The following is a 26,568-nucleotide window of genomic DNA, read 5'->3' as shown; positions in this document are numbered from 1 at the left end:
ACATGGGCCTGTAACTGAGCACTTCTGTGCACAGCTGGTGCCATGTGGCTGGTTCAGAACGTAGACCCTACTGACTCTCCGGACCCTGGAGTGTCCCTAATACACTTTCTCCTCCTCAGGACTCTCAATCTCTAGTGTGTGACGTGGGAATACGGACACACGTGGACATGTGCACTCTCAAAGCTGAACCAGGTAATATTCTCATTCAGTAAAGACTTGGTGATTTCAAGGGCCTTGTTTTGGGGAAGATGCCCTAATGCTTTCTAGAACTTTCTAATACTATAAACATACAGCTATGTCCCATTTAAATTACGTTGCACCAGCATTTTCTGAAGGCAGGGGTATGGCCAAGGGGTGGTAAAAAAGATGAACAAGAGACCTGAGAATACGAGAACTCCAATCCCGTGACGGAGAAGGCCACCTCGGCACAGGTGATAAGGAAATACTGTGGGATTTGCAGAGCCATGTTCACTGTGTTGGGTGAAATATCTTCAAACTCCTTCACCTCAGGGCAGCCATCGTCCTACACCAACAAGGCAAAAGAGGGAAGAAGTTAATGTCAAGATGGCGTCCAAAATAAAATTTTTTTAAACAGGCCAGTTGAGTATGACTTTCTAGGCTTATGTGATGTGATTTATCAAGTAAGTACACATTTTCAACGTAAATACGCAACACTGCATTTTATACTTTTGGTGGGACGGCCTTTGTAGGATTTGAGAATGTGTTCAATAGTATTTTCCTCTTAAATAAGAGAGTAGATTAGGTTTGTTTGAAACATTGCCATTTCTTTGAACTATAAGATCCTGAAGTCCATGTTCATACTGTATAAGGAAGCATCAGACACTGGTCAACGTGAACTTTTAGCTAGAGGAAGTCAGTCTGTTTAATTTAGTTCTAATCGTTAACTTAAGTCAACAGTAAGTTAAAGAATTAGCGGTGAATTAATTCTGAGCCCATTTAAGACACAGATCCTAATAGTACTCTAGTTAAATCATTCCTATATCCTAAGTGCTGTGAGTAGCACTTGGGACACGCTGCAGGGAGTCACTCACTTTGCTTTTGATCACAAAGGTGTAAGCACTGCCAAACCCAAGGTAGAAAGATGTGAAATCACGTGTACACTCTGCTGGAATCTCTGCTGAGTTTATTGTGAAGCTTTTTCTATTAAAAGAAAGAACAGTATAGGTTAACATTCTTGGTATTAAAAGCTTCAATGTATTTTTGAAAGGAAAACAACTTGAAATCTTTGAACTTTGAAGCAAAGTGTTCAGTATAGGTACTTACACGCCAGAAGAAAAAAACTGATATTCGCTGGCATTGTAACTGGTGATATCTTCATAAACCGTCCCACTCATTGTCACGTTGATGACCTCATTAAAGGTATTCACAAATCTGAAACAGGGAACCGTTTGTCTTGTACCTGAACTATGGAATAATTTACTGTAGGTCACAGTACCTGTAACTGAAGTTGGGCAATGCTCCCTTTCTTTTCTAAAGGAATTCAAGGTGCTTACAGAAGATTTCTACAGAATAAAGGCAGAAAGTCAGCGATCCTAGGTTTTCCTTGCTCACTCACTCATGAGAACACACCTAAAAGAACTTACTGATCACAGTGTTTATACATGTCAGGTATTGTCCTAAGGACTTTGTGAATATCACCTAGTTCCATGATACTTCGGGATATTCAGCAGGGACTGACATAGGTACTGACCCTTCCCTTCAAGAAGGCAGCCATGCCTTGTGTTCCTTGCTTCAGAAGCTTTAGAGCTCAAGTAATGAGGGACCAAAACCAGACGCTGCCCCGTCCCTAAAAGACAGCCCCCAACTAGGGCTTCTTTTCGGGGGTAAAGGGGGAAGCCCATCCATTTCCCACCTCTAGGAGGCTGAGGCAGGAAGGGGTCCCAGGGTTGGGGAGAAGTGGCCAACCTGGTGATGAGTTTTAACAGAGATACATTTTCAAGGATAGAAAGTAATATTTCCTCCTCTTTCAGACTGATCACACTTTTATTACATTCTGAATAATATTTATATGGTCATATTGTAAATCCTGTTTATTGATCTGTTTTTTTAGATTCAATCTAGCACATGGAAAGCACAGAATCATAAATGTGATAAATGTTAACAACGTGAAACACACTGGAGCTGAGGAGAGGTGAAAAGGGAAAGTTAAGTTCTTGACCATTTATATCAGTAAGTTAATAGATGTCATCCTAATAATAGACGTCTGTCTGTGTTATTTCATGTTTTAGTGCTAACTAGTAAAAGCTAAAATCAGAAACTGTTGTGGTGACAGGGAATGGGATTGAAAGTTGAAGTGAATAGGAAACCTACTCTTATTTTTTCCCAATTTAATCTTATTTTTCATTCTTATTAAAAACTTATAGTAAATTGACTTTTTGGCATAGAGTTCTATAAATATTACAATGTATCTAGATTTGTAACTACTGTCCCAATCAGATTACGTGGCCACCCGAATGGTACTACCCCTCAGTCAAACCTTTCCTCCACTTCTAAGCCATGACAGCCATTGATGTGTTCTGCATCCCTATAGTTTGTTTTTGCTTTCCCAGAACCTCATGTATTATAAATGGAATGACAGAGCATGCAACTTTCTGAGACTGGCTCCTTTCACAGCATAATACATTTGAAATTCATTTGCAATTGTTCCTCTTTTTTGCTAAGTAGTATACACCGTATGGATGTTCTATAGTCAATTTATCCATCACCTGTTGAAGGACGTTTGGGTGATTTCTGATCTTTGGTGATTATGAATACAGCATCTATAAACATTCCTGTACAGGTTTTTATGTGAACGTAAGTTTACATTTCTCGCAAGTAAATATCTAGGCGTGGGATGGCTGAGTCATATGGTAAGTGTGAGTTTACTTTGATAAGAAACTGCCAGACTGTCTTCAGAGGGGCCATACCATATTGTACTCCCACCAGTGATGCACAGGAGTTGTAGCTGCTCTGCATCCTCACCAACACTTGGTACTGTCAGTTTTTAAAAAATTTTCATAGCTATCCTATAGGTGCATTATAACTCACTGTGGTCTTAGTTTATATTTCCCTAATGACTAATGACGTTGAACCTCTTTTCATGTGGTTATTTGCCACTTGTGTTAACATATCTCCTCTGGTGACATGTCTGTTAAAATCTTTTGCTTTATTTTTTATTGGGTTATTTTCTTATTATTGAGTTCTAAGAGTGCTTTATGTATTCTGGATACCAGTTCTTTGTTAGATATGTGATTTGCAGACATTTTCTTCCAGTTTGTAGCTTACCTTTTCATCCTCTTAAGAGTGATCTTGACAGACCATTTTTAGTTTTGGTGATGTCTAATTTATCAAATTATTCTTCTATGGATTATGCTTTTGGTGTCATATCTGAGAACCCAAGGTCACAAGGATTTTTCAATGTTTCTTATCTAAATTTTATAGTTTTATATTTTACATGTAGATCCATAATGTATTTTGAGTTAACTTTCCTATGAGATGCATGAGAATTTTTATATAATTTTTGTATAAGAATTTTGTATAACATGAGGTTTAGGTGAAGTTGATTTTTTACATGTAAATGTCCAAATGTTTCAACACCATTTTTGAAAAGACTTTCTTTAATCCATTGAATTGTCTTTGCACCTTTGGCAAAAATCAGTCGGCTCTACTCGTGTGGATCTATGTCTGGACTATTCCACTGACTTATGGGTTTATTCTTTGCTATTACAACTTTTTCTACTGTAGCTTTAGAGTAAGTTTTAAAATTAGTAGTAGTAAGACTCTTTCAACTTTATTCTTTTTCAAAACTATTTTAGCTATTCCAGTTCCTTTGCCTTTCCATATAAACTTTAGACTAAGCTTGTTTATATCTATAAAAATAATGTTATGAGTCTTAAAAATTAATTAATTTTTATTTATTTATTTTCTTGGAGACAAAGTCACACTCTGTTGCTGAGGCAACAGTGCAGTGGCGTCATCATAGCTCACAGCAACCTCAAACTCCTAGGCTCAAGCAATCCTTCTGCCTCAGCCTCCTGAGTAGCTGGGACTACAGGAGTGTGCTACTACGTCTGGCTAATTTTTCTTTCTTTCTATTTTTTGTAGAGACAGGGTCTTGCTATGTTGTTCAGGCTGGTCTCAAACTCCCGGCCTGAAGTGATCCTCTGGACTCAGCCTCCCAAATGCTGTGATGACATGCGTGAGCCACCACACCCAATGCTATGATTTAGATTTAGTGCTGTGCACTATGCCTAGAGAACAATTTGGGGAAAATTGACATCTTTACTATCAAGTCTTCTTGTCAATGAACACAGATGTCTCTCCATTTACTTAGCTCTCTTTCATAAACATTTTCTAGTTTTCAGGGCTTCAATCCTACACATGTGTTGTTAAGCTTATAGCTAAGTCTTTCATATTTTGGGGGGAGATATGGCTTTTTAATTTCTTTCTCCAGTGGTTCATTACTAGTACATAGAAATATGATGGATTTCTTTGGTGTTGCCCTCGTATCCTGTGACCTTTCTAAACTCACTTATTGATTTTATGAGCTTTTTTTGGGTAAAGTCTTGGGGACTTTCTATGTAGACAACTGTCATCTGGGTGTAGGAATAGTTTTATTTCTTCCTTTCCAATCTAGATGCTTTTACTTCTTTTTCTTGTCTCATTGCTCTGGCAACCAGAAGGATGTTGAATGGGAGTGGGAGAGTGGACACTCTTCCCTTGTCCCTGATCTTAGTGCAGAGCTTTAGACTTCCACCGTAATGTTAGCCCGAGTTTCTGTAGGTGCCCCTTTTCCCTCCTATTCCTAGTTTGCTGAGAGTTGTTATCACGGACGGATGCTGAATTTTATCAAATACCTTTTCTGCATCAGTTGATAATATCATGTGAATTTTCCTCTTTAGTTTATTAAGATGATGGCTTTTATTGATTTTTTTTTTAATATTAAACCAGCCTTATATTCTTGGGACAAACCCCGCACTCTCCTTTTATATCCTTGTTACAGCTGGACTTTACTACGGGTTTGTATTACTTCCATAAGAAGCTGATATAACTTAAGTGTTGAAGAAATATACATACCTGATTCCATTTTGTCCTTTATCTGGCTTCTTGTTAAGGCCATCATTTATCTGAGAGAGAAAACAGTAATATAAAAACAATTTCAAAATATTACTCGTCAGAATAAGTGCAGATGAACTTTTCAGTCTCTGAGAAGGCAGCGTTGACACTTATCCTAGGAGCTAAGGGCCTGATTACATTTGAAGGGTGATTTCTTCAGGCCTGATTTTCCCTTAAGGCTAACATGAGCCTCTACAGTGTTTGATCCTTGCTGGCCTGTGGTTCCAGGGAACACTGCTGTCCAAGAACTTAGAACAAACCACTCAACAGCTCCCTAATTAAGCAAATGACCAAGAGTCTTAATTCTGTATAGCAGTTCTGTAGAATCTCACTTAGTTTCACCTTACAGAACGTCTGCAACTCTTCATAGCTGCTTCATGTACTGAATGTCATGTCTACATATCTATATTTTGTCATCAAATAATTTCTATGTATAGTATTCTATTGCTTTTACCTGATATACTCACTACATTTTTTCAAAGACTGCTGTAATTTTCCAACTACTCACTGTGAATTTTTAAAATTAATGCAATTAAAAATATATTGAATCTTCATCTCAAAAAGTCCCCTGAGAATGCACGTATGTACTCTGCTTGACTTATATATACACACACACATGCACATAAACCCCAAACGATTTCTAGAAGTTTAAAAAAACAATTTTAAGTAATATTAACCCTTCCCATCCACTAGTCAGACTTTTCTTGGAAGTACTTGGAAGTCGAGTACACTTTCCAAAGTGGATTTGAAGACTGGCATTCTTGAAGAAGGGGTAGACTGAGGATGACCGCATATAATACTACACAGGGCAAAACAAAGTCACACCAATAAGAAGCCCTATTCTCACGTCCCCAGCAGCAAGGACCCAGCTGTGGGTGCTGAACTACTTACCACGCGGTAGTAACTGGGGTCCCACACGAGGAGGGTGTGGCGCTGGCCCTGCTTAAAGTCCTCAGTTATGGCAGTGACTGGTGAGCCAGCAGAAGAAATGTTTATACTTGTCAGTTTGTCTATGTCAAAAGTCATAAATTCATCTGTCTACAGATAGGGAAGGAGTCATGGTTAGTACCACAGAGTCTGGTTCGGCACTGTGCACCTGCACACTGGAACAGCACATAATTTGACAGTCCATGTTTCCAAGTTCATGTTCGTACATATCAAAACATGCCTGTGGGGAGCTGGCATGTACGTGCCTCAGTCTCCTCCCTACTCTTACGTTCTCTGTCATGAGGGTTTTTAGTATTAACACTACCCCGGGAATTAAGCTTCTCACCAAGCATTTCACTTTTATTTTGCTCTATGAAGATAAACGCTATGGAAATTATTTCCACCACTGGGCAGAGAACAGCACCGGGTTAAAAGCACCAACCCTGGTGAAAATCAATACTGGGCTGCTCCAAGCATTAAGAGTCAGGATTTTTTTTGTTTGAGGTTACTAGTTTGGCAAGGTCTCAGTTCTCCACCATGGCCAAACAGGAATGAGGCCAGCTACATCAAAATCTCTGGGGTTGGGACCCAGGTATCAGAATTGACGAAGCTCTCCAGGTGATCCCAAGATGGACTCAAGGTTGAGAATCACTGATCCGGCACAATGACCGTCTTAGGGCTTTCTGAGCTTGGCGCTGGTGACAGTTGGGCCAGGTAAGTCTTTGTTAGGGAAGACTGTGTGTAGCACCCCGGGCTTCTACATATGAGACAGCAGCAGCACACTTCAGTTGCAACAACAACACATGTCTGCAGAGATTGCCCAATGTCCCCAGGGTCCAAATCACCCTCAGGTTAGAACCACTGACCTAGATCCCTGCTGTTGAAGTGGCTCCATGCCCCGCAGCACGTGACTAGAGAGCTTGTTAGACATGCAGCATTCCAGACCTACTGATTAAGAACCTCCCTTTTCGGGTGGATTGCTCGAGGTCACGAGTTCAAGACCAGCCTGAGCAAGAGCGAGACCCCGTCTCTACTAAAAATAGAAAGAAATTATCTGGCCAACTAAAAATATATATAGAAAAAATTAGCCGGGCATGGTGGTACGTGCCTGTAGTCCCAGCTACTCGGGAGGCTGAGGCAGTAGGATCGCTTAAGCCCAGGAGTTTGAGGTTGCTGTGAGCTAGGCTGACGCCATGGCACTCACTGGAGCCTGGGCAACAGAGCGAGACTCTGTCTCAAAAAAAAAAAAAAAAAAAAAGAACCTGCGTTTTAACAAGCTCCCCAGGTGATCTGTAGACACAGTACAGTTGGAGGCACAGTGGTTTCCAGTAAAGCCAAAATGAGAACAAGATACTTAGATATTTCACTTCTGGGCTGGGCTGGGATTTGTGCAAGGACCAAGAAGAACAGCTTCCCCAATCCTATCATAACTCAGGTAAGACAATGAAGAAAGAAAAGGTTACATTTCCTTGTACTTACTTGAGACATTGGGTCAAGTGTCACCGTGTTCCCAGGAAAAAATACAGTCATGCTATCATTTCCTACATTCAAAACTTTAATTTGGACTTCGTTTCCTTTGGGAAAGACTGGAAGAGTTTTCTGAGCAAAATAAAAGAAAATTGGCAGTGAGGTCTTCAGTGGAACGTTGAAGAGAATCTCACCCTGGCCCGGGGGCACTTTCCCAGCTGTGAGAAGCTGCCTGCCTGAGACATGCCAGTCACTTGCCTCATGGCACCCACAGAAAATGACATTTGTGCAGAATATTGAAGTAGTCAGAAAGAGGGCGCTCTTTGTCCTCTCTAGCCAGGGCCAGGTCAAAGGATGCCAAGATCTGAAGCCTAATATCTGGGTGGTCAGAGCAACCACAGCCTAAAGGAACATCCCCCTTGTGGTGACACCTGAGACCGGCTCTTCCCCAAATCCAGTGTTCTTGTTACTGGAAGCCCAGTCCTGAGCCCTGGACATGGCACTGTAAACATCTCACAAATTCTTATGCCCTCCTGCCTCCACAGCTGTGCTCAGAGTTTTTGTCTTTTGTCTACAGCGGCCTCTCTCAAATCCCAGTGTCAGTGAAGCAATTCATGTCTGCCTTGGCCCACAACTCAGCTTCCATGGAGCTAGCTGTGTTCAAGAGAGAGTAAGCACCCCATGATCCTAGCAGCATTATTTAGTGTAGCCAAAAGGTAGAAGTAACTCAAGTGCCCATCCAGGAATGAAGAAATAGACAACATGTGGTATAGACACCCAATGGAATGTTATTCAACCTTAGAAAAGGAAGGAAATTCTGACACATCCTACAACATGGGGGTGAACTTTGAGGACATTACGTTAAGTGAATAAACCAGTCACAAAAGGACAAATACTGTATGACTGCATTTATGTGAGTGATCATATTCATAAAGACAGAAAGTAGACTGGGGGTTGCCAGGGCCTGGGGGAGGGAGAAATGGGAGTTATTGTTTAATGGGTGTAGAGTTTCAGTTTTGCAAGATGGAAAGAGTTCTGGAGGTTGGTTGCACAACAATGTGAATGTCCTTAACACTATTGAACTGTGCACTGAAAAATGAATAAGATGGTAAATTTCATGTTATATGTATTCACCATAATTAAAAATAATAAATTTTTAAGAAATTAAAAGAAAGGGAGGGAGAGAGAGGAAAGGAGAAGGAGAAGGGGGGGTGGGGAGAGACCCTCTCCCAGCTGTACCCATGCAGGGATAAGAACCCGCAGTTCACCCCTTCCTCACACCGTCTGCAGCTCCAGACCTTGGTTTCTAGGGACAGCCCTGGCCTCCCCTAATCCTCTCAGTCCTGGAGAAGGAAGATTCTGAACGCACCACCTGAGCCCACCAGGAGAAGATAGTGGAGAATCAGAGGACAACTCACGTCAATTTCCACCTGCACAATTGTAGCTGCCACAAAAGCCATGGAAGCCAGGAACATTCCAACTGTCATCCTCCTTAAGGAGCTGATTGGGACAAGAAGAGAGTGACTCCCACAGCCAGTCTCGTACAGAAGAGCTAATGATAAGCCGCCAAAGGAAACGCCTCCCCCAACCACCCCCCAAACAAAACTAACTTCCCTACAAAGCACATGTGCTTGAAAGGGTCTCTCCCTCTGTTGTTCATGACCAAGACTAAGGAGGATCCATGGAATATACCTTCTCATTAGCATATTTACACTTAATTTCTAGAAACTGAACTTCAGGTGATACTCCAGATTACAATGAACACTTCTGTCATCTACATACCTAAGAGAGCCTTAATGGGAGGATTTTTTTCAAGCTTCCATTAACAGCACTTTTATCTTAAAGGATATTTTCAGAAGCCTCGGCACACACGCATCTGTTTAATTCATTCTTCAAACCCCATATCTAGGTGCTGCTGTGGGCGGGGCTGCAGGTGTCCTTTCCACGGAGCCCCTGGGCGGGGACCGCAGCCCCCTGCAAAGCCCCGGGACCAAGGGAGCCTCAACCAACCCAGCCAAGCAGTCACCTACGTGAAATTGAAACCACATTTTGCAATCAGAGGATACAACACAGCATCGAAGATGGGGACCATGATAACAATCAAGATAGCATTCACAGTCTGCAGACAAAGTGGAGGGAAAACGTTAATGTTGTCTCAAGCATAACTTTGATCTCTGACAGCAACTTAAGGATTTTCTCCTACCTGCATCTGATCGGGCTCAATTTCTATAGCTCCCTAAACAGAGGAGAAAAAAAATCTCATTGAAAAATGTCATGAAAGGGAAGGAGAAAGGGGACAAAGGGACAAAAACAAAGGAGTAGTGACCAGGGAAGGTCCAATGTCTTGACATCCCAAACTTACGATTTTCCCACTCATGGTTGTTGCTTGCAGCGTCCACCGGGAGCCCTTAAAAACAAACACGGTTACTGCATCATTGGGAATGTGGGTTTTTAAAATATTGCAAGTCAGCGTTGAGTCTTTTCCAAATCAGTAATGAGGTCTGAAATGTTATGGGATTTACAATGGTTTTAAGCACCTGGTTGGCCTCCCAGCTCTATGTTAACACTAGGTGTAAAGAAACGGTTGTGTTTCTGTCGTACCGTGAACAGAGTACAGGGTATTCCAGCCCCTCATGGAGAGGCACAAAGTACTGCCCTGAGATGCAGCTGTCTCTAGAAATACACAAAGGCATTTCTGAGGCTTGCGGGAAAGCACGACACCGTCTGCAAGGTGAAAGCAGCTCTGTGCCCTGTGGATCGTCTGTATTCACCGGCCTGGAGGATGCAAGAGCATTACTACGACGGTTTAAGAGCCGTCTTTGACATTGTGTGCTGGCTGAAACCAGATCTCCATCACGAGAGTGAGTGATGGATTTAAACTGGGCACCCAGTGATAGTCAACCCATTTTATAGTGAAAGATGGCCCAGGACTGTACAAGTACATATTATTATTTCCACGGAAGACTAAACATGTAAATGTGTCAATATGAACCTGTCAACTCTACTAGGGGGAAACCTACCCCTGTCTGTGTTCTTTTTTTTTTTTTTTTTTTGAGACAGAGTCTCACTCTGTTCCCCTGGCTAGAGTGTCGTGGTGTCAGCCTAGCTCACTGCAACCTCAAACTCCTGGGCTCAAGTGATCCTCCTGCCTCAGCCTCCCGAGTAGCTGAGACTACAGGCATGTACCACCATGTCCAGCTAATTTTTTCTATAAATATTTTTAGCTGTCCATATAATTTCTTTCTATTTTTAGTAGAGACGGGGTCTCGCTCTTGCTCAGGCTGGTCTCGAACTCCTGAGCTCAAAAGATCCACCCGCCTCGGCCTCCCAGAGTGCTAGGATTACTGTCTGTGTTCTTAATATAAGCCTGTCACCAAGTACTTTACACACTTTCACTGATTGGATCCTCGTAGCCTTGAGGTGGGTTACTATGAACCTTTCAGAAGGGTCAAGAGTTATTACCCCAAGTCACACAGCTGCTAGGTGAGGAGTGTGTTTCTTGTGCACTGTGACTCCAGTATCCAGCTTGTACCCAGCATGCATGACTACCTCTCTGGTGTTTATGATGCTACTCGAAATTTCATACTTACAAATAAGGAGATTAATGTGTATGCTCAAATTTCTTTCAAGAAACAGTTACTTTTATAATAATTCATCCTGCACAATAAAACCACGTGTTCATAAATGTTTTTTTAAACTCCAGTTTCTAAAAGAAACAGTATCTGATTGCTTTGGCTGCGAACATCATGTATTGGCTTGTCTGACACTATTGTGAAAAATTCTTAGGCACCTGTCTTAAGGTTGTGGTAGAAACAGCACAAGTCAACCTTCCGGTTCCGGGTCCCTGCTTAGACAGGGATGACTTTGGTGGAGTCATTTCCCATCCCTGGACGATACCTCTAGTCCAGGCATTCCATTTGAGAGTGGAAGACACCCAGGGCCTCTCAGTTTCAATAACCTATGGGTATCACAAAAGGTCATCTTTTCATCACACTGTACCAGTTGGTAAACAAACCATTTGCTCCCAATTTTGCAAGAGTCCTGGATGGTTTGATGAAATCTTTCCCGAGGCTACTTTGCCTGATGCACCTAATTTTCTTCATTGTTTTGCAACAGAAATGTGGATAGAACCACCTAGAATTGTTTTGTTTTTACAAATGAACTCAATGTGATCTAAAATTAAATGAGTGAAATATACAAAAGAAGCTGGGAGGAACTTCTTAGGAGCTAAACACCAAGTGCGGCCGGGCACACGCAGTGCCCCGTGTGCGTTTGCTGAGTGAAGATGCGCAGAGCAGTTTCACATTACCTGCTGGTCAAACAAGGCCCAGAACATCGGGAGTGGAATGTACAGGAACATCACCCTCGTAACCATCTTAATTTGGCAGATGAGCCGCTCCTGCAGTTGGGGTGGGAGAGGACAAATCAGCCACGACCCGTGTCACTCAGCTGTCAGGTGCTGAGTTTCAGTGCAGAGGCGGATATTTGTATCCAGAGACAAACTGGGAGCTGATTCATTGATCACTGGTTTCTTTAGAAAACTGAAAATTTCTAAGCCATTTAAAATATAAGTGCAAACATTTATTTAGGAGGTAAATTACTTGAATTGACTAAATGTAAATGTCACCAAAGGTAAATCCCACCACCGCCTCCAGCAATACTTAAGTCTTCTATATTCAAACTAAATTAATTCCATGTGATCACAATCACATAGAATTAATGGCAGATTATACCAAATGAAACACTATGGAAAGGTAATATTATTTCCAGATGAATTATATCCACTATTTATCAAGTTCTTCTCAGTTAAAAAAATGCAGTCGTGCATAGTGTTGTGTGACACACTCACGAAGGCTGGGGAGATACAAGTGATAGATTTGTCCATGTGGCCTTAACAATCTGAATTGGGATATTAGACGTTCACTTCCTGCAGGAATTAGGATCACGGTGGCAATGATGGTTACTCACGTCATACTTCTCTTTAGCCCAGTCCAGCCAGTGCTCCCTCTTGGGAAATGTCTTACTCCGATGTCTAAATCGATTTTTGATGGCAAACTGAAGGAAGGAGAAAACTCAAATTTCATAACAGAAGTAATGACTTTATCAGGGAAACACATTTCAGTGAACCCTCTTAACTGGAAAATATGTTTGTGAGAAAAGCAAAACATAAAATTGCATATGTATTAGTATATGAGCATATTAAAGGCACAACTGATGCATTTATTTCTAGTCTCTTTCTACCTCAGAGCGTTTGACTTTGGGGAAACAGAGTCACCCTGTCTCTACTCTTCAGATCCCCTAGGGAAGCAGGTCCAAGAGAAATATAACAGACACATTTGCATTTAAGTTTTCTAGTAGAAACATCAACAAGCAAAAGTGAAACAGGTAAAATCCATTTAAAATATATTTACTTTACCCCAATAAACTCCAGCTATGAATTTAATATGTAACCAATATTTTTAAAATGAATGAGAATGTTTACATTCTTTGTTGATACTGAGTGTTCACCAATCAGGGAGTATTTTGCACTTTTGGCACATCTCAATTTGGATACTAAATTTTTTTTTTTTTGAGACAGAGTCTCGCTCTGTTGCCCGGGCTAGAGTGAGTGCCGTGGCGTCAGCCTAGCTCACAGCAACCTCAAACTCCTGGGCTTAAGCAATCCTACTGCCTCAGCCTCCCGAGTAGCTGGGACTATAGGCATGCGCCACCATGCCCGGCTAATTTTTGCTATATATATTTTTAGTTGTCCAGATAATTTTTATTTCTATTTTTAGTAGAGACAGAGTCTCGCTAAGGCTGGTCTCGAACTCCTGACCTCGAGCGATCCACCTACCTCGGCCTCCCAGAGGGCTAGGATTACAGGCATTACAGGCCTGAGCCACCGCGCCTGGCCTTGGATACTAAATTTTTATCAGAAATATCTGATCTGTGTTTAGATTGCATAAAGTTTATGTTTGAAAAACTACATCTACATACTAAGTTGTTCCAAACATGCTTAAAAGCTTTCTAGTAACTGATTTCAGTATCAGTTTTTAAATTTACTTTAAGAGCATGAACTGACTACATAGAAATACATTTATATTTAAAAAAGGATATAGGGAAACATTAAAATATGGTTAACACTGGTCAGGTGACCCACCCTTCATTGCATTAGGGGCTACTGCGATTCCTGGCTAGTGCTGTTTAGGAGAGGCCTTTAGGAAAAGCAAAGTGCCTTTGCCACGATGCAGCAACAAGAGAACGAGATGTTTGTCATAGCTGGGGACATGCCTGTGATTAGAAGGCAACAATTCAAAGCTATAGGCTGATTTTAGGATTCCAGGCAATACAGTTCTCATGACTCTAAACAGCTTGAAGTTCTTCTGGAGTTTGAACTATCTTGTCAGTTACTTGATAAGGAAGAACCTGGATAGATCATTGGTAAGGTCCCCTCTTTGCTTGAAAAAAGCTGTTTGGTGGGAATAGATCTACTGTTAGAAGAAAAGGGATACCTGCACCTGAATGGGAATTTTTCTTAACAGGAAGGGGGCACATTTATTTCACAAAGTGAAACATAACACAGTACTCTAAATGTATAATACAATACTATTGAAATACAGGACAATAATGCGGTGGTCTGCAACCTTTTTGGCACCAGGGACTGGCTCCATGGAAGACAATTTTTCCTTGGATGGTGGCGGGTGGCGGTGGGGGCAGGCAGAGCTCAGGAGGTGATGGGAGCAATGCGGAAGGGCTGTGACAACAGATGAAGTTTTGGTCCCTGCCCGCTGTTCACATATGCTGTGTGCCCCCTCTTCCTACATTTCATGGAAGACAATTTTTCCACAGCCTGGTGAGGTGCGGGGGTGGTTGGCAGTGGAGCTCTGTGGTCCAGTCCCTAACAGGCCACAGACTGGTACCAGTCCGCTGCCCAGAGGTTGGGGACAGCAGCAATAATGCAATAAGGCCAGGTAAAGAGAAAGTAATCTAAAATTATCTTAAGGCTGCCTTTTCATCCAAAAGATTATCCACACATTTTTTAATGTAAATAAGTTACATATTTTGCCCCGATTATACAACATATACAGTAGGTTCACTAAAAAAATGGGGAGTGTATAAGGGGAAAAATTACTTCATTCCATTATCTGAAGATTCCTATTCTCCACATTTGTTCCTTACCTATCAATGTACCTGTGTGTACATACACTATGTAGATGCATATGGAAGAGACCATATTCTGCACATTCCTATCATCAAATGTTCTTTGATAACAAGTCCGCTGATGACTGGATGTCATGGCACAGATGGACTGTGAGTGAAGCATCATTTTCCTTTTGGCAGCAATTCAGTGGACTTCAATTTTTATTTTTATTTTTATTTTTGGAGACATGGGGTCTCGCTCTTGCTCAAGCTGATCTTGAACTCCTGAGCTCAAGCGATCCTCCCGTCTCAGCCTCCCAGAGTGCTAAGATTACAGGTGTCAGCCACTGCACCTGGCCTTGGACTTCAATTTTTGCTGTTATAAATATTACAGTGATAATCTTTGCATGAGAGTCTGTTTTTAAAACTTATTTGCTCAGTCTTAATTCCTGAAAGCAGCATTATTGTCTCTTAGGTATTTGAACTCCTGAGGCTCTTGCTACACATTGCCAAGCCAGGGCTCCAAATTTTGATTCATTGTTCCCCAACAAACATCAGGCAATGGCTGCGAATCCGACAGGTGAAGAGTCACTTTGATTTGTTCTTCTTTGACCAGTGACCTTAATTTAATTTAATTTTACTTCAGCATATTAGGGGGTACAAATGTTTAGGTTACATATATTGTCTTTGCCTCACCCGACTCAGAGCTTCAAGCGTGTCCATCCCCCAGATGGTGCGCACCACACCCATTAGGTGTGAATATACCCATCTCCTCCTCCCCCCGCCCACCTGGCCGACACCTGATGAATGTTACTACCATATGTGCACATATGTGTTGATCCATTCTACTAAGTGAAGTATCACAAGAATGGAAAAACAAGCACTGATCTTATTTTATAAGTCCAAGAGCCATTTCCATTCCTCCCTTTCTGAGTTGTGTTTGTGTCTTTTTCCATTTTGGTGAGTTTTCTAAGAAATTTCAATTTATCAAAATAGTTAAGAACAGTAAAGGTATGTTTAAAGGAAAGTCAAAGCTTAATCAAATTTCAATTTAAAGGAGGTAGGAGGCTCTGGGATGATTAAATGTCATTGAGAAAGAGCTTCAGAAATACTCACACCAATGCACTTGACCACTTTAGCCATGATGTTACCCTGTGGCTGGAACTTCTTGTACATTCCACTGCCAATGACAAATACAACTAGATAGAGCAAAAGAAGATGTGTTAATAAGGTGTTTGCCAGAGCTACCTGTAACCTAGAGAGAAGTTATTTGAGTTATAACCTTGTTTTGGAAATAACTGTACTACTCATGGAATGGGCTTGCCTACCTACCTCATAGTTCAGAAAGTGCTTTTGATTCTAACAATCACAAAAGCCTCTCAGTAATGTTATATTTTTGTTCTAATGTACAAACCTTTAAGCCTAACACTGTCTACTTCCCAGAACTCGAGGCAGTTCATACACACTCAGGGCAGCTATTTAAGCACAAGTTCTATCTCCATGTAGAGGGAGACAACAGGAGTAAGGGCTTTCACGTAAGAGATCAATGTATTGTTCCACACAAACAGAAAATGTAGCTGTCAATTTGTGGCTGCAATGGCAAGAGGAATTTTCTTCCTCTTATCTTCAGGAAATAAGGAATTAAGCTGTTGAATCTTTTATTCAATCATATGTGGCAGAATTTTTTTCTGTGGTCACTGTACAGAAGCGCAGTTACAATTAATTACATTTGCAGCTACAGTTTTACAAAAGTTAGAAGCACTTTTTCAATGAGACCATTCTTCCATGGACCTTCTTAGGCGTATTATGAAAATAACTCAGAAAAAAGCATTTCTGCAAGAGACTCTGAAAATAGCGCCTGTACTAGGATTTCTGATTATCCAATACCACAACTCAATAATATAAAACCCCTGATGCCTGGCTTGAATTCCACTTGTTTTCTGCAATTAAGAGGGCCTGAGGTTTTTGATAGGTATCAATCTCTAGCATATCTCCCAGTATGTGCCTGTCCTATGCACGTCCTTTATAGCTGACGGAAGAGATGTTCATTAACATTCCTGCCCAATGCTAACCTTTCTGAACACACATGGATGGTAAAGATGTCCAACAGATTGGCTCTACATATTCTTTTGTCAACTAATACTTTAATCTTTAAGCTTCTGATTAACTGGAGCTATTTCAACAAAGACATTTCTATAGGTGGTGTTGACACATAGGATTTGGCCTGCCCTCAATTCCTGCATAAGAAAAAGCATAATCTTTGATATAAGAATGACTTGTACAGACTAATTGAGAGTTTACATAAAGTGCTTAACACAGTGTCTGGCATAAAGCAAGCCTTGCTGGAACGCTCTCTGTCTCCCACCCAGCATTAGGGAGGAGAAGGCATAAGTGAGCCTTCTAGGGCGGTGTGGCAGTATCTGCAGGATTATGGAAGAAAAGAGTTATATTAAAAAGTGGAAAATATGGAGCTCTTGCATAAATGCACGGAGAAAGCTAAATTGCTACGATGTAAGCAAAGGAGGTTAAAAATGGGCCTATTCAATACTATTAACATTTGAAAACAAAAATTGGAGAGAGAGATGTCATCGCTAGGCGAGCAAAGATGACAGCGACCTCTTCTGAGTGGGAGAAGAGGCTCTGAAGACTTGGGGTGGCCGCAGGGCTGTTTCCTTCTCACACCTTTCTCAATCGTCTTTCAAGTTAGATCATCCCATGGAGAAAACTCTTCACATTTCGTAAAAAGCCAATGCCAAGAACTAAGGTGCAAGTTAATGTATCTAATATACACATATATTCTTTCCGTAGGGAAGGGATTCTTGTAGAAACTAGAATCTCTAGTAGAGATTATAGGTTATGGAAATTTATATGTTCCTTGGAAATATTTCAATGGTAGTGGAACCAGGTTGCCATTTCAAGCAAGTTGTAGGTAAGCACATGTTGACAAAAACAAAAGCCTTCAGCCTTGGGTTCAGCTAGTCTAGCAGATTCTGTCACCTTCATCTTAATCTGCCTGGATAGTATCACCTTCAGATGTCCAACTCAGTTGATTCCTTTCCCTGTAAACCTTTTTTTTAATCCTATTCCCTATTTTCTCCGAATACTCAGAGGATGTTACCATCTCATGGCAAAGCTTCACACGACCTTTTGTGGCAACTTGTTACATGGACTTTTAAAAATTAGTCACAATAATTACTGTAGGGCCTGACCTGATCCTAGGCTTTTATTAAGTCTAGTGATTTCTACTTACTCAGGGATACAGCCATGAGGGCAGCAGGAACCCCAAATGCCAGTGGGTAACAAGCTTGTATACTGTGAATTCCACACTGTTGAACTGGGGAGAAATTACAGATTAAAATTCATTATGGCATTGGCAATGTGCATACAGTTCCCATTTTTAAAAATCACTCACTGGTTCTTACGTATTGCTTTTACTTCTGCATGGGCCTTACTGAAGTCATTACCCCCTGAGCAAAGCAGAATTTTAGCAGAAAGGCAGAGGTGGAGACAGGTTCTAATCTTAGCCCCTAAATAGATCTGTGATCCTGGATAGGCTGAAATCAATGGCCCCTGGTGGTTCCGTGGATATTCTTAGCGTGGAGGATAAATATGACCTGGGTACAATAACTTGACTATATGGGACTCAGTAAATAAAATCAAAAGTGCCTTGGAAGTGTGATTGATAATTCCTGATACTTATTGTCTTGTTCTCTTTCTCTGAGAAGTTCTTTTGGAAACACTTGAGATAATTAGGAGAACAAAGTATCACACTTTGCCCACCCAACTCTACAGAACTCACTGAAACATTACTGTGGGCAAAGCTTGAAGGCTAAAACGTCAGCTATGGCTCACACACGAGTTGCTTCTGAACAGCCGCTCATGACTCTAATCTCGTGCCATGACTAGGACTTCGCATTAATAATCACTCAGAAAGCTGCGTGCCAATGCTAAGGATGTTTCAGACTCTTCCATGGTCACTGGGGTTAGGGATTCAAATAAGAGTAGAAAAGGAGGTAAAACTTGAAAGAGAACCAGCTCATGTTCTGTATGGCAGGGCACATCCCAGCACGTAGCTGACAGCCAACAGAGAGGGCGAGAAGTGAGGGAGAAAAAGAAACAAAGAGAACAAGGACTCAGCCTTTCTACCTGGCCTTCTTCCTCCCAACTGAAAAAGGGAAAGCAGAAGTCCCTTTCAGAGATTTCTTACCTCTGAGCATGGGAGTGATGATGGTAGAAATCAAACTTCCAGCATTAATGGCCAAATAAAAGATTGAAAAAAATCTGTTTCTTTGTTTTTCCTGTCGTGGAAAGGACAGAGGTAAAGTAAGATGACTTTGGCTATGTATCAACTGAGCAGATGGCCAAGTGACTGCACTTCCCACTTCACTTTGGTCCCTGTCCTGCTCCCTGACGCACTTGAATCAAAAGGGGAACAGACTTGTGCCAGGGGCATCCGACTCCCAGAAGTTTATGGTTCATTCCTGTGGCCTCTGGGGAGGACCTGCTCTTACCTGGCCCTGTTCAAACTGATCTCCACCGAATGCAGACACGCAGGGCTTAATTCCTCCCGTGCCCAGAGCGATGAGGGCCAGGCCGATCACACACAGCGCCCTGGGAAAGAAAGGCCGTTAGGGCCAGGACGGCAGATCGCGACAGCACAAGCCTTCTCCTTCTCCTGATGTCCCTCAGAGGACCAGGCGCAGCGACCAACACAGAGAGGGGACTCAATGTTCAGGAGAAGCTAATCCACATGCACTCTGATAGTTGAATGAAAACTTGAACCCCTGGGCCTTCACGTTCCTACCCTTGTCTAATAATTTACCACCTTAGAAAGTGTAAAGTAATAGCTTAAAATCTGAACAAAGACTTAGTTATGGAGGAATTTCCAGCTCTATTATTTCTAGTATGAGAATGGGTAAATGAAATGTTAATTGAATAAATGCAAGCATTGTGTCTGGTACAGTCATAATGGACTCATAATAGTCATTAAATGACGTTGGAAACCATGATTTCCTTGCAAAGCAGAATATCAGGTTAGGTAATATGATCTTAATTTGTTTACAAAGTATCAAAGACTGGAAAGAAATATGGTAAAAGATTTATTGTCATGGCTAGGTTGTGGATTAAGGGTTATCTATTTTAATTTACTTTTGTATTTTCCAGGTTATCTGTAAGTATTTTACCTTCTGAATTGAAAATCTGACATTCAAAGCATTTATCAGCCCTCATTTTGTGGTTTTATTAAATTTCCAGTTAGGTACTACAAATTTCCAGTTTAGAAGTACCTATCCCATATCTTGTGGGTTGTTAATGTTGCTTAAAAATACTAAAAAATATTTATGAAACAGATAAAATCAAGGCAGATGTTGCACAAAGAAAGAATTCCTTAAAAATCATGCTTCCTGAATCAATCTTCCTGAATTAACTGGACAAATCACTTTAATTTTGTTTGCCTCTTAAATACAATTTGTGTTTAATATTGTTACTCTAAGCATCTTGAAAGACAACAAAACCACGGCCAGTTGAATATCAGATACTATTTACTCCTGTGAGAATTTTAGGCGTGTTCCAATACTAGCTCCATGACATGAACAATAAGCAGCTCAGATCTCCTCAGCACATAGCACCTGCCAGGCAGTGTGCTGGCCACTTCACCTGGAATGAGCCACAACAGTGCTGTACGAGGCAGGTGCTATTACACACGGGGAGACCGGGGCACAGAGCAGAGCACTTGCCCAAGGCCAGACAGCTGCTCTGTGGGAGAGCTGGAACCAGGCCCTGGCAGGCTGAGCTCACAGCCACTCCTCCCACCAACACAGTCCCCGTGGGCACCAAGGGTGTTGCATCAGGGACCTACTCTGGACAATAACCTGATCGACTGACCAACCAGAAACGCAGGGATTGCCAATCCTAATTTCAGTTTCTATTTATATTTTCCCAGCGCATACGATGGTTTACTCATAGATAAGGAACTGTAGCACAAAAACAGGAAACGTGATAATTCTCTACAATTAGTCAACTAGACCAGACTGCAGGGAATGGAAATTAACCCACCGAAGGAGCACGTGTCCCTAACACTTGTCACCGAGAGCCCAGCACAGAGGGCTGGAGCAAACATGTATGAAACTGCACTACGGAAAGAGAAGCAGAAGTGCGGTACAAGACGGAAGATGGAAGTACCAGAGGGAACCTGGTGGTGTTGGGGACCAAGGTCTGTGGGAGTTATGTCCCCCCAGGAGACGTCGGGACTAACAGGAACAGGACCACTGACCACACATCATGTGGGGTGTGACAGCCCAGGGCAGCCAAGCCTCACAGGGAGCAGCATCTCCAGGCGCCCGTGAGGATAGCATCACACTGAACACCCAACTCTTCATCCATTAGGCAGCCTCCTCCATACCCCGACGGGGGCGGGGAAGCGTCTCTGCACTCATGGGGGCGTCCAGGGAGAAAGAGGAAGAGTTAGGGCACCAAATAAGCCCCTGGTGGGAGGGAAGGGGCAGGGGTTAACGTCAACTCACACGTGGGTAGGGACACTGTCGGGGGTCCCGTCGTGGTTGTGGTCTGTAAGGTCGTTAATGGAACTTATCGAAATGACCACTTGTCCGATGGTGTAGACGATGGACAGCGACACGATGGTCCTGTGTTTAAAGGGTTAAGAGAATCCAAGTTAACTGCACTATGGTGTCCTCCTCTGACCCCACCACAACAGACCCCGTCCTTCAAAACCTACAGGAGCCCAGCCATGAGCACACTTGTCTCTCAAACTTGAGTAAAACTGGTGACTCTCAGGAACTTAGAGCAAAGTTCTGGCTGGAGGACCAGGAGAAGGGAGAGGTCCACTTTATCTTTCAACTGTCCAGAAGGGTCAATGTTTTCTTTTACCTAACAGCAGAATTTAGTATTTATATCTTCAAACAGTGAGAGTTACTTATCTTGGAATTGGTGATAATATTTGGCCAGGAGTGGACCATTGGCTATTTTTGTAGAATTCTGTTGAGGTGAATGTTCTTGCTTCCGTGCATGCTACAGTTTGGTTTGTTTGGCCCTCCAAACCTCATGTTGAAATGTGCCCCCCAATGTTGGTGGTGGGGCCAGGTTGGAGGTGTTTGGGTCAGGGGGGCAGGTTCCTCATGAGTGGCTTGGTGCTGTCCTCATGGTAATGCGTGAATTCTCACTGCATTAGTGCCTGCAGGAGCTGGCTGTTAAAAACAGTCTGGTGCCTCCCTTCTCTGTCTCTGTCTCTCTGTCTCTCTCTCTGTCTCTGTCTCACCATGTGATCTCTGCACATGCTTGTTCACAGGTGCCCTTCTGCCATCCCTGGAAGCAACTTGAGGCTTTTACCAGATCCCTAATCTTCCAGTCAGCTGAATTGTGAGCCAAATAAACCAGTGGTCCCCAACCTTTTTGGCACCAGGGACAGGTTTCATGGAAGACAATTTTTCCATGGAAGGGAGGTGGGTATGGGAGAGGGAATGGTTTGGGATGATTGGGTGGTGATGTGAGCGATGGGGAGTGGCTGTAAACACAGATGAAGATTTGCTGGCTTGCCCACCGCTCACCTCCTGCTGTGTGGCCTGGTTCCTAACAGGCCACAGACCCGTTACTGGGTCCGTGGCCTGGGAGTTGGAGACCACAGAACTAATCCTTTTTTTCTTTATAAATTGCCCAGTCTCAGGCATTCCTTTATAGCAACACAAATGGACCAAGACAGCCCACGTGCCTGAAGGAGCCTCTCCTTCCTTCTTCATTAAGTCCCAGGAAACTGTCCTTATAGCCTCCCATTGGATGTGTCCTTGGAGCTCTTCCTGTAGGGCTGGGACAGAGCTCTCTTTAGCGAGCAGGTGAGTCCCTCAGTAGCCAGGACATGTATTAGGACTTTCTTTGTTTCCCCGCCCTTAACTCTGTGCCCCACACATCAGTAGTGATAGGCACTGTCTCTGCTACTACTAAAAGAGGAGACAAAGATGTCACGTTATGTTTGTCTGGATTAGGGGAAAGGCCTGCTAATGCTCCTGGCATGCACGTTGCTAAATGCCAGGCACTGTCCCAGGCTGTCCTAAGAGTTTACGTCCCTTAATTCTCCATTCCCAGATTCCACCACCCCAAACCACAAAGCTTATATTTACCCCTTGGCTTGTTAGGGAACAAGAAAGGCCCAGCCACTCACTTGAACTTGCCCAGCCAGGAGTCGGCGATTAGCGCTCCGAGAATGGGTGTCAGGTAGCACAGAGCGACGAACGTGTGGTAGATGGCGGTGGACAGGTTGTCATCCCAGCCGATGAAATTGGTGAAGTACAGAATCAGGATTGCTTTTCGCAGAGGGCGGGTGGGGGAGAGGAACAGCGTTAGGACTGGCCGTGGTGGCCCCTGCCCTCCACCCACGGGGACAAGTGGTTAAAGCAGTTACCTCTCATCCCATAGTAGGAAAATCTTTCACAGAACTCATTGACCACGATGAAGAAGATGCTCAGCGGGTACCCGAAGCAACTCTGGCAGAAAGAAACACGGCACAGCACTGAAATGCGCCTCACCGGCGCCGTCCCCAACCAGTGCCCACGGCACGCAAAGCAGCCAGGGCACATTCAGTGACTCCCGGTGACAATCCAGAGACGGGGACTAGAATTCACACGTTTTATTTGCTTACATGAATCACTCCACAGACAGACAGCAATGGCAGAAAGCGTCTAGTTTGATGGTCTAAAAAGGACTCTACACAGCAGGATGTTGCACCCCGACACCCAGGCTCGCACAATACGTATTTGTCAGGTGAATGAACATGTAAGAGTAAAATAGATTGTAAAAGTCATAAAATGAAGATGGGGGAAAAGGAAAAAGGACACTCACCGTTGATCTGGACATTCCTGAAAGGAAAACAGAACGCCAGTATTAAAGTCAAGCCATCGTAGTACTGTTGGCCGCGTCTACACGGACACCCCCTGTCTTCTTGCGGCAGTCAGAGGGGCCAGGCAGGTGGCAGCTCCAGCTGTCCCAGGACCCCAGCCCGGGACTCGAGATTCGTATGTCGAGTGGGGCCCGGCACCTGTGTGTCCTCGCAGGGAGCTCCTTGGGCAGTCTTGTGTGCAGTCAGAATTGAGAGCCAGCGGCTCGGAGAGTCGCACCCCGACCATTTCCTCCCGAGCCCACTCCAGAGGCTGCCCCGCAGGGTGAAACCCAGACATGTTCGTATATTCTTTACTGTCTCCCAAGGTCATCGGGTTTTTGTGAGGATTAAATTACTGTAGCAGGAAACACTATGGGTGCCTGACACAGGCCTTCCTGTTGCCCATGCACAGAGGACGACAAGGACCCCAACTCTTTCCTCACTGAGTGCATCGTGCACGCACCAAAAGTCCCTAACACGTGAGACAGCAACTTCTCCGCCCCTTTCACTGTGCGGCTTCCTACTCCTGCTTTAAGTCTTGCTACCAAGACTCCCTTCCTGAAGTTTCCTCCGGCCTTCCTACGTCACCACAGTGTAGTGACGGCTAGTTTGTACTTCTGCTTCTCTTCTAGACTGAGTTCCTCAAGTGGAAGAATCATACACTATCCTTCATGCCAACATCTCCACATCCCAACATCTTATGCAACACCTACAGCTCGGAGGGGCTCATTGTTGGAAGAGTGGATCAGAAGGGCAAGAAGAAAAAGCGTGAGAATACACGAGTCGGTGCAAGCCGGGTCCAGGGCACTCTGGGGTCGGAATCCTAGAGCACCTTCCTCCCCACACTGCAGCCCTAGCTCCTGTCTCCCCTGAATCTTGGCAAGAGCTGACCTGTCCCTTTGTCCCCGGTCTTCACACATCCTGCTCTGCTCCCTGCACCAACACCCTGTGTTTATCCACCCTGTCACATGCCACGCCATTTCCCATGGAAATCCATCCCATGGAAATCCATCCCCTTCCCCGTCAGCAACCCCCAGTGACCTCATCTTAAGAGTCTCTGTTGCCAGGGCTCCCCGCACACACTCCCCTCTATTAGGAATCAGTTCCCTATAGCAGTGGGTCTCCGCTTGAGTGCGTCTTAGAGTCACCAGGGGGCTCAGGAGCACAGATCTGCTGCTGACTCTATAGGTTGGGGCAGACACTGGCTTTGCATTTCTAACAAGTTCCCAGATGTTGGTGCTGCTGCTGGTCCAGGCTGCATGCTTTGAGAACCACTGCAGCAGAGAGTTGAAAATAATCCTTAAGAGACTATCCTTTCCCCAGTGCATGCTCTCAGTGCCTTTGTCAAAAATGAATCGGCCATAAATGCATGGATTTATTTCTCGGTTCCCTATTCTGTTCCCTTGGTCTATGTGTCTGCCTTCATGCCAGTACCATGCTGATCTGGTTACTGTGGCTTTGTAGTGTGTTTTCAAGTCAGGTGATGTGATGCCTTCTGCTGTTTTTTTGTCTCAGGATTGCTTTGGCTATTCGAGGTTTTTTGTGGCTCCAAACAAATTTTAGGATCATTTTTTCTATTTCTGTGAAGAAATGTCATTGGATCCTGTCATTTGCAGCCACGTGGATGGAACGGGAGGACATTGTGTTAAGTGAAATAAGCCAGGCACAGAAAGGCACATACTGCGTGTTCTCACATATGGCAGCTAAGGAAATCAAGGTTATGAAGGTGCAGAGTAGGATGATGGTTACCAGAAGCTGAGAAGGACGTGGGGACGCAGGGGCATGAAGAAGGGTTGGTTAACGGGTCCACGGGTACAAACATACAGCTATACAGATAGAATAAGTTCTGGTGTTCAATAGGAAAATTAGATGATTATAGTCAACAATAATTTATTTTATATTTCAAAATAGCTAGAAGAAAAGATTTAGAATATTCCCAAACGCAAAGAAACGATAAATGTTTGAGGTGTTGGATATCTCAACTACCAAGATTTGAGCATTAAACACTGTATGTCCGTGTCACAGTAGTAAATGTACCCCGTACAGATGCACCAACTATTATGTACCTACAGTTTGTTTCAGTGCCTGACTCCCTGGCTGCGCGGGCCGCAGGCCGGCGCGGAGCGGCCCGTGGGAAAGGCGGCAGGATGGGAAGTCAGCGCCAAGACTGGCTTTTCTCTGCACCTGAGGGTCTGCATTGCTCACACCTTCCAAGGTCATGTTGACGGTTCCGGTCCCGGGACCAGACTTTGAGAGCCTACGCGGGCTGCGAGGGGGCGTTGCCTGATACGTCTGGTCACTTCCTGCCTCCGAGCGCCGGGCAGGCCACGGCAGGCCGATTGCAGAGCAGAAACCCCGCACGGGGGCCGCACGGCGCACTGGTCTCCTCCAGGTGCCCCCTCAGCCTGTCACACCGTCCGCCATCGGGGCCCTTCCTCTCAGATCCAGCTGCTGGTGTTTTCGCCACGCGCGGTGCAGGGCCCCGTCCCGCCGCACGAAGCCCGGCTCTGGCCCTGCCGGCCTCCCGCCCCTCCCGAGCAGTAGCCTCCCCCACCCCCGGGTCGCCTCCCGTGTGCCCAGCTCAGTGTGGCCCAGGGCCGCCCCCCGCAAAATGGCGTTGAGTTTTGCCCGATTAAGAGCATTTTCGATGCGATTTCAGTCCTTGTCCTAAGGAGGGAAATACACTATCTTGGCCTCACAGGCCCCCAGTTCCCGAGCCTTCCTGCCCAGTCAAGTCCTGGACGGAGATTCCTCAACAGGATTCTGTCTCAGAAAGCTCAAGTGCAGAGGTGATGTTTACAGCTACACTTCACACTGAACTCCAATTTCAACTGCACAAGACTCTGTTTGATTGCTACCATTGTGTTTGTAGTTGGTGTCCCAAGGGTAAATCCCACTGGCATATGCGAGTGGTCCCATGTTGCCAGCATCACTCTCCGACCCCATGGATTGATCAACTGCTCAGAGCCAAGCCCAGCTTAGAATCCAGACCCGCCAAGACCTGGCTTAGCCTGTACATGGCTCACGGGAATCACTGACTCTCCTTGGTATTC

The 26,568-nt window shown here is 43.8% G+C and overlaps 1 protein-coding gene across 4 annotated transcripts in view; it reads right to left on the bottom strand.

Moving 5' to 3' along the window:
• Positions 1–26,568, bottom strand: part of SLC15A1 (solute carrier family 15 member 1) — a 55,903-nt gene that overhangs the window by 3,941 nt on the left and 25,394 nt on the right. For 3 of the 4 annotated variants that reach the window (XM_045567105.1, XM_045567103.1, XM_045567104.1), the window contains exons 2-21: positions 23,479–23,495; positions 23,042–23,123; positions 22,802–22,943; positions 21,153–21,272; positions 19,143–19,242; positions 18,839–18,929; positions 17,882–17,965; positions 15,748–15,830; positions 12,478–12,564; positions 11,819–11,908; positions 9,872–9,916; positions 9,713–9,745; positions 9,540–9,628; positions 8,928–9,009; positions 7,522–7,641; positions 6,007–6,153; positions 5,077–5,126; positions 1,285–1,392; positions 1,053–1,161; positions 380–523 (exon numbers count right to left, since the gene is read on the bottom strand). In XM_045567105.1, the coding sequence (XP_045423061.1) occupies positions 380–523; positions 1,053–1,161; positions 1,285–1,392; positions 5,077–5,126; positions 6,007–6,153; positions 7,522–7,641; positions 8,928–9,009; positions 9,540–9,628; positions 9,713–9,745; positions 9,872–9,916; positions 11,819–11,908; positions 12,478–12,564; positions 15,748–15,830; positions 17,882–17,965; positions 18,839–18,929; positions 19,143–19,242; positions 21,153–21,272; positions 22,802–22,943; positions 23,042–23,123; positions 23,479–23,493 (1,821 nt within the window). In that variant the 5' untranslated portion in view covers positions 23,494–23,495. The remainder of the gene's footprint in view (positions 1–379; positions 524–1,052; positions 1,162–1,284; positions 1,393–5,076; positions 5,127–6,006; positions 6,154–7,521; positions 7,642–8,927; positions 9,010–9,539; positions 9,629–9,712; positions 9,746–9,871; positions 9,917–11,818; positions 11,909–12,477; positions 12,565–15,747; positions 15,831–17,881; positions 17,966–18,838; positions 18,930–19,142; positions 19,243–21,152; positions 21,273–22,801; positions 22,944–23,041; positions 23,124–23,478; positions 23,496–26,568) is intronic. The other variant, XM_045567102.1, reaches the window with a different exon arrangement.

The sequence above is a fragment of the Lemur catta genome, chromosome 13, assembly GCF_020740605.2.
Source record: "Lemur catta isolate mLemCat1 chromosome 13, mLemCat1.pri, whole genome shotgun sequence".
Classification (NCBI taxonomy): domain Eukaryota; kingdom Metazoa; phylum Chordata; class Mammalia; order Primates; family Lemuridae; genus Lemur; species Lemur catta.
This window is presented reverse-complemented; position numbering and strand designations above follow the sequence as displayed.